General features: G+C 38.5%; 1 protein-coding gene across 6 annotated transcripts in view; it reads left to right on the forward strand.

The window, feature by feature from the left end:
• uncx (UNC homeobox) overlaps nt 1-4,497 on the forward strand; it is an 8,068-nt gene extending 3,571 nt beyond the window's left edge. For 2 of the 6 annotated variants that reach the window (XM_084410447.1, XM_084410448.1), the window contains 4 exons: nt 485-555; nt 799-1,207; nt 1,653-1,828; nt 3,157-4,491. In XM_084410447.1, the coding sequence (XP_084266573.1) occupies nt 949-1,207; nt 1,653-1,828; nt 3,157-4,167 (1,446 nt within the window). In that variant the 5' untranslated portion in view covers nt 485-555; nt 799-948 and the 3' untranslated portion in view covers nt 4,168-4,491. Of the gene's footprint in view, nt 1-128; nt 556-798; nt 1,208-1,652; nt 1,829-3,156 lie in introns of those variants that run through there. The other 4 variants (XM_084410444.1, XM_084410446.1, XM_084410445.1 and 1 more) reach the window with 4 other exon arrangements.
• The last annotated feature ends 3,860 nt before the right edge of the window (nt 4,498-8,357 follow it).

An 8,357-nucleotide genomic window follows, 5' to 3' on the forward strand; every position in this document is an offset into this window, starting at 1 on the left:
ATGACCACAAATAAACCGCGCGCAATAGCTACATCAGCTGTTTAAATGACATTAATTACACGAGTGCTATGGCAGGGGAAATATATCTAATTTTCTGTTAAATGTCGAGTGTCTTCTAATTAGCTATCGTGTAATTAAAAGTTCATTTATTCCTCCGGCACATCAAATGAGTAGGTTCGCGTCATTTTCAGCCTTTTTTTAAAGCATTGTGTTAGACTCGTGACGCGTCTGGTTGTAGTTCGGAATTAAATTCGACAGCTCTGTTTGACGAATATCTTCAGATTAACTTGTGACAAGTTGCCTATAAAATCGCCACATAAATAAATAGGCTATAGTGGGTCGGTCAATTTGTCAGCATTGCACTAGCAATCTTACCTGTTCACATGGCAACATTTCGACTTGACGAATCGGTACGGTTGTGTGTTTGTTTCCCTCCTCGTTTTCTTTTCTTTTTTGTGTGTTTGTTTGTTTGTGTGTGCAAAAGATTCGAAATGAATAGAGGGACATTGTCTCAAACGGTGATGAATCCGACGCTCTGTGTGGCTACAGTCCGAGGTGAGATTTCAGTGTCTATTTAGCGTTTAACTGTGTATCAAATCTGATCGCTCTCCCTCTAAGGCCCCCTGTGTAGTCGTGATGTAGTTCTTATCAAAGCCCTCCTGTCTTGTTGTGACAGCTCTGATATTGTTTATTGAGGTGGATGTCAGGTTTAATTAGCAATCGATATGGAAAGCGTTTTCAGACTACGTCTCTGACGTCAGCGCCGATTAACGTTTCTCATTGGTCTCAAATTCCCAGAGCCTAAGCTAATTATTGGAAGCTTCGTGTTGATAAAGAACAGCTCATCCTACTCTCCACATCATGTCCCCTCCTCGCTGGCCACTCTCGCTGCATGTTTTTTAAATTCACATCACCAACCACCAGACGTCGTTTCCTTTTGCCTGGGAGATGATGGACAGCAGGATACTGGATCCACCTCATGCCCAGTTCGGAGGCTCGCTCGGTGGGATGGTGGGCTTCCCGTACCATCTAAGCCACCATCATGTGTACGAATTAGCCGGTCATCAACTTCAATCCACGGCCGCGGTTCCTTTCTCAATAGACGGATTACTTAACGGCTCGTGCGCGGCTTCTGTGGTGAATTCTAACCATCTCTTGTCGTCTGGCTGCGGGATGAATGGAGATAACCAACAGTACAAACTGACAGGTAAGCAAACAGACACTTGTCCTAAACTGGCATGAGGGACTTCGGTGGACGAAGGAAAGCGTGTTTTTGTCATGTTGTTAAACAAAGATTTTTTTCTTCTCCCCCATAAAGCTTTGAAGAATAACCCAGGGAAACAAAACAAAGGGTTCTCTCATCATGCTAGTTTATTGGAATTAAGGCAGACTGACTTTAATAAGGAAGAGAGGCTAATATAAAATATTCTACAAAATTATTGACAGCACGTACTTCCCTCTCTCCGTATAATTTTCTTGCTATTGTTGCTTTGCCGAGAAAAGAAAACTGATGGCTTTCATTTTTCTCGCTATCCTTTCTCACACATTTATGCAGAAATATAAACACTCCGAAGAATTTTAGTGGGCCAACTGTTTTGGTGGACAGATCTGTGCAAGTTACAAGCGATGCTAATTTATTGTTTCTCACATAGATTCGGGAGATCCAGAGAAGGATAGCCCGGGTTGTAAAAGAAGACGAACTCGTACCAATTTCACTGGGTGGCAGCTGGAAGAATTAGAGAAGGCTTTTAATGAAAGTCACTATCCAGATGTGTTCATGAGGGAAGCACTTGCTCTGAGATTGGATTTGATAGAATCGAGGGTGCAGGTAAATACACTGAATTTATCTTTCATGTCTTGTGTGCCGTTATGAAACACATCAATTCAAAAGATGTGAACGCATACGGTTTTATGAATATGCTAACCCTGTTTTTTTTTATTTTTTAGTTCTGCTTTGGTATCTTTCTCTCCATGAAATGTTTTTGTACAAAACACAGAATGTCTCAATTTTGAAAATGCTTCTGTTTTCAAATTACCTTCATTAAGGTTAAGGAACCTTTTATTTAAAGTTTAAATTATTAAAAAAAACGGCAAGTGTTTGTGGACGAAATAGTCTTTTGTTGTTGTTGTTGTTGTTGTTTTATAATGTATTTTGTAGACTATACAAGGCCCCACTGTTAGCAGAAATAAACAAATCAAGATACCGACTTGAACTAAGATTAAATAAAATCATTAAAAATATATATTTTTATGATTCTATTTTACATACCCTAAAGTCGGGTGATGTTTTGTGATATCGGTTGAAAAGATAGGCTACATGAATTGTTCACAATTGTTATAAAATATTAGGCTACTAAATTTAATGTGATGGATGTTTGTGATCAGAAGACATTGGTCTGTTCAGATTTCGCTACGCAAAATAGACTGTTATCATGGTCTGAAATAATCGAATCAAACATTTGGCCTATTTATCAAAACTCCTTGCCTAAACATTTATGGAGCGTATAATGTAATTCATCTAGCCTATATGTTTTAGGATGCGGCCTACTTTTAGAACAGCATTCACGATGGTATATTTTCACCATAACATTATTATAAAATTGTGTTGTTTGGATAATTGCGTTTATTTTCATTTTATAGCCAGGCCTATTTTCAATTTATTATAACAATATCACACTTATAATACATATTCAATCCTAAATATAGCCAACAACATTCTATGAACATACTGGCAATGCACAATTTAGCTAAATGTTTTCTATTTTTAGTAGCCTATTTCATAAACAACAAAAAAGAAAATACATTTTCTATCACACAATATTTAACTATACATTGCATATTATAATGTTATATATGTATGTGTGTGTGTGTGTGTGTGTGTGTGTGTGTGTGTATATATATATATATATATATATATGTATGTGTGTGTGTGTGTGTGTGTGTGTGTGTGTCTAAGGTATAAGTGAGTGTATAGGGCCTATATAGCCTATGTATAAGTGAATATGTAAATGAATGATCTATTAAATACATATAATCTATACTATGTTTAAAATAAGGAATATATTTTTATATATAGCCTAGGTCTATTTCATAATTGGCATTATTTTAATGGCATGAAAATTAAAGTTTTTTTTTTGTTTTTTTTTTCGTGTTTAGGTATGGTTTCAAAACCGAAGGGCGAAATGGAGAAAAAAGGAAAACACGAAGAAAGGGCCGGGCCGACCAGCACACAACTCTCATCCGACGACCTGCAGTGGCGAGCCAATGGACCCAGAGGAAATTGCTCGCAGAGAACTAGAAAGGATGGAGAAGAAGAAAAGGAAACAAGAAAGAAGGCTTTTAAAGTCCCAGAACAAACTCATTTCCGGGGACTTATTTCACACCCCAGGATCTGACAGTGACAGTGGCTTGTCACAAGTAACGGACAGTGAACAAAGCATTTGCGACATGGGCCGAAACCAAACGCAACCAAGCTGCGACCAAACTCCACAGAAACTCCAGAACCAAAGAAACGCAGACCAAGACGCGAATGGATCCGAGCTGGACTCATCCGACAGCGGTCAGCAGTCAAACCTGTGCTCCAACAGTAGGTCTTCCACTCTTCAAAAACTCAATCCCTTTAGCGTGGAAAGCCTTCTGTCGGACTCCAGGCCGAGGCGCAAGCCGCCTATGGACTTCCCACTACCGACACCACGGCCTTTGATAGGGAAAGGACATTTTTTACTGTACCCTATTACACAACCTCTCGGTTTCATTGTTCCACAGACTGCTCTGAAGAGCGCAGCACCAGGCCCCGATGCCGAAAATGGCCAGAAAGGGCCAGCTACTGACAGTTCATTTGCTGGAAACCTAGGACACAGGAACGCCAAGGACAACAGTGTAAACAACAGCGGCGCGCGAGCAATCAAAGGCCAGGTCAGTCAGTCGGGCAACATGTCGTGTTCACCACAGAGCAGTTCACCACAGACTACCATTAACGGCCACTCGACGGGCAGCTGTAACGAAAGATGCCCACCACAAGATATAGAGTTAGACCTCGTTGATCCAAAGTCTCCACAGTCGGAAAAAAGGGAGCAGTCGTTACCTGACTATCCACCACAAAATTCAGAATCAGCGACAACCAACAAGGACACCGACAAAGACTCAGTTGACGTCGATATGGAATAAATGATATCATAATAGAAACTGAAGTGCGTGTCGATATCGCACGACACTTCTCGGCAGATTAAACGAAGAGGAAAAAAGTCGACATATCGAAACGTATCGTTTTCATTGACATATTTATATTCTGATTAGGGGAAATATCTGTGTGAATAATTTGTGTATGTGGTGGGCTATCAAATGTTTATTAAACAAATAGCAGCAGCTCCCTGTATAAGAAACTGTAAAAAAAAAAAAAAAAAAAAAAAAAAAAAACCAAGACAAAACCTCAAACGTTGTACAAAGTATTAAGATATTTATATATGTAAGTTTTTCATAAATAAATCGATTGTATACAACAAACTTAACCGTGTATGGCCCTAAATAGAGCTTATATTGTGGGCTGGAGCTCCTTCTCCCAAACCCTGTGTTGTATTTTGTGTATTGCTTTAACAAATTTATTCATCTATAAGCTACACTGAAATGAGGTTACGAGCCGGAGGCGAAAAGACCCGTTCGACTCCTGCAGAGTTTTGATATGAAAGTAATTATTTTCCCGGTGGCTACTGCAGGGATTCAGTTTATTTTAGCCCAAAGGGTTATAATACATTACCGATTTCTAGTGATATGAAATCACATAAACTTCCAAGAATAATAGAATTAGCATGAAAGGCTGGGGTGTCAAATTGAAATACGAAAATAATAGCCCCGGCAGCTGGGAGTGTGTTTGTGCATATTGGATAGGAGATGGGAATTCGTGGGGCGGAATTTTCATGAGCTTTTCACTTTGTCAGGGCCCTTGTAGCTGGCTATATTAAGATAGATGTTCGATGATATCCCTCATTGTTCTGTCGCTTATATTGATGTTCCTGTGTTATCAGCCTATTGATCATGCGTCGGCTGTAATAGGACGGGCGAAGCAAACGTGCCTATTTACAATAGCAGAACACATTTGTTCTAATAGGGTTGGCGGTCCCATGGGACCCTGTGGGGGCTCCCAGACATCTGCGCCTTGACAATATTAGCACTGTTGACCAGATCTAAAGGCGAGGTAAGAAAAGAAGGCAATAAAAGCATACGATCATTTTCATGATAAATATAGCCTAACTGCACGGTAGCTAAATACCAATAATGAATTAGCATTTTCATTTTCCAAGGTGTTTAATTTTGCTCAAACGGGCGCGTTTATTGTCTTCTTCTTAAACATCCTCTGGTCGCCTCACTTCCACCGGTCTTGATTTGCAAATAAATTGAAAATAATCAGTGAGTCTGGCGCAAATGAATTTCCGAGCCAGTGTCTCTTTCATAATATTTACATAATTTTCACCAGAGACAGATTTAAGACTTGGCATATGGCGTGCAGGGCAAATAGACTACACAACGGTGGGCAAGATAAGAGCAGAAAAGATGTCAGGACAATCAATGAGAACATATTTTGACATGATGATGATGGCCCAGATTTGCTAGCCTATACAAAAACAGTAATTAGTCTATTTATTCCTAATACACGTTTCATATTGGGTCTTTGAAGACATCATACCCCATCTCAATGTCAACCGAATAAAATAGCTATCTCTGTTTCAGTCAGTGAAATGCCTTTTGTATAGCCTACTATATAAAAAAGAAAGTGTTTGGAAAATGTTAGTTGTCTGGAGGTGTCCTTCAATTTGCTGCTGTTTTTTTTTTTTTTTTTCTATTGGGGCGCGTTCATGTTTAATTCATTTGCAATCTGAATAGGAGTATCGCTGGCTGCACACTGGTGGCCTTAAGGTGAAATTAGCGATTTGCTTAAGTAGTTAAGCTTTTGCCTGAAAGCAGCGCGCTGTATGATTCAGGACAAACTATCAATCGATATGGCCCAGGCAGCCTCCAGGAGATGTGTCCTCCATGAATCATACTTTATGAATTCAATTTCTACCCGGAGAAATTTTCAATTTGAACGCTGGATCATTATGGGAGAGTGTAAATTGTTTTTGCTCTATTATGCATCGGACGCCATCATTTTTCTTTCTAATTACGGAGGTGTCAGGTCGGGCTGTCATGCAGGCGCTGATTTTCAATTTAACTGATCATCATGCATTCATTTTCCCATTTGATAAATCTGCTATCTCGACGCCGCGCCATGCCTGGAATGTTAAGAGAGAGAGAGAGAGAGAGAGATAGAGAGAGAGAGAGAACAGCAAAGTAATGGGGGTGTGTGTGTGCAGCAATAAGTGCAGATCAGGCAGCTAATTTAGCACCTCCTGATATTCCATCTCCATTTCTCATTTTCAACTCTCTGAGGAGAGAAAAGCAGCCCAAAGGCAGAAAGCTGGTATTCAACAACATCAGGGGTAAAACGACTCGGAAAACGCTTGTTTTCCTCAACACATTTTCCAAATTAGGATATCAAGCTTAATTAATGCTAATTGAGTTCCTCAATACGTGTTATTTTTATTTAATAGAATCAAATTCGCGCAATTAATTATGAAGGTGATTTCAAGAGCCTCATTTGCAACACCCAGTCTTAACCCCTCCCTGAGTGCTTCGTAGATTTTTTTTTTTTGTCGTATTATATTTAGCTAAACTCGAGCGCCTCATATACCTCGAGGACAGGTGCAAGACCAACCGAATAGTGATTGTATTCTGCTTCTCTATTAGGCCGCACTGTTTTAACATGGCTGGAGAAATATAGCTTTCAATATAAATCTTCAAGGAATTAAACATCTCAAAACTCACTTGAAGTCTTTTTGCATTTTTCATAATCATTTATATAGCCTACATTTTGATTGTGATTAAACCCGAAAATTGGATTTAGTTATCTTTGACAACATTCTTTGACAATGCAATATTATATTCACTGTTACCTGCTTCGTGTATCATGACGAAAAATATATATGTTATTGAATAGACCAGGAAATAGTCTGAATATTTTTTTTACATCTCGAAAAGAGGGTGAATTAGAGGAACTCCATCGTAAGGTGCTGTAAAATCGATTGAGGACCAGATCCTTTTGTGAAAAGGCAATATTTTTGATTGCAAAAGACAAAAAAAAAATAAATCTATTGGCAGCCGTACACATTTGGGAATGATAGTTAAATGACATAGGCCTAACAACATTTAGAAAGCTCGTCTATATTTATTAATTAAATTCACGAAAATTAAACCTAAACCACAAAGTGATAACATATCCAATTATTTACACCTTACTTGAGTTCATCAATTTCGGGATCGTGAATAAACAATGCACATGTCAGTTATACTCCCCATCCCGCGTTTGCATGGCAGAGATAAGAGCGTTGAAGTCCGCCGGTGAATTAATGGGCATACGCTGTAAAGTAATCCTAAAATGCATGGCAGAGTAGCTGCAGGATAGGAGCCAAATGTCAAGTACCGTTTTAAGTGATTGTGAGAAAGATCTAAGTGGCACTGCTTTTCTTTGGCCACCAATGGTAGACTCCTCTGTCCCTGCAATCACTTCAACACTCCTCCTTATTGAAATAAGATTGAACTTTGATTCAATCGCCCACTTATAATATGAGGGATTATCGATTTTTGTCCCGAGCTTGAAACAAAAATGCAAGCGAGTTTTCACACAGACATCTTCTAATTTACAAAGAATTGGGAAGTTTCAGTGAGGTAATTAAATAATTCCCTTTGAGGGCAATTAAAAGAGTGAAAACAGCATTAATAGCAACTCATAATGCACTTTGTATTTAGAATGGGCAATTCTAGTATTAAGTTTAGCAATGCAATCAACAAATTATTAAAAACGTAATGCATACACAGTTTAATATCTACATTAGTATAGCATGTTTAAAGACTTGTTTTTATAATTGAATAATTCTACCATTTTATTATCATCACATGCTGGCTTAATCTGAAAATTCAATTTTTCAAAGATTTTTCATTAAAACAGTCTCACTAAATCATGGACCTCCTTCACAACAGTATCACATGTATTACCATTTGATTTTAATCCATTTAATTTTTTTTTCATACATATTCTTGACCCGGTGTAAGTCAGTATGATAAACATGACCCAAATGTTAACACTAACTCCCCTGGTCATTGTGGTTATTAAAAATCTAACAGCCTGTGTGACTGCTGCTTTGCACTTCTTTTCTAATTATCACCTTGTGAGATGTGTTTCATTACCTACATTTCATCTGATAAACCACTGAATTCAGGCCAAAAGAGAATTTGTTGGTCCATGACAACAATCTCAACAAGAGATT

The sequence above is a fragment of the Rutilus rutilus genome (assembly GCF_951802725.1).
Source record: "Rutilus rutilus genome assembly, chromosome: 1".
NCBI lineage: Eukaryota > Metazoa > Chordata > Actinopteri > Cypriniformes > Leuciscidae > Rutilus > Rutilus rutilus.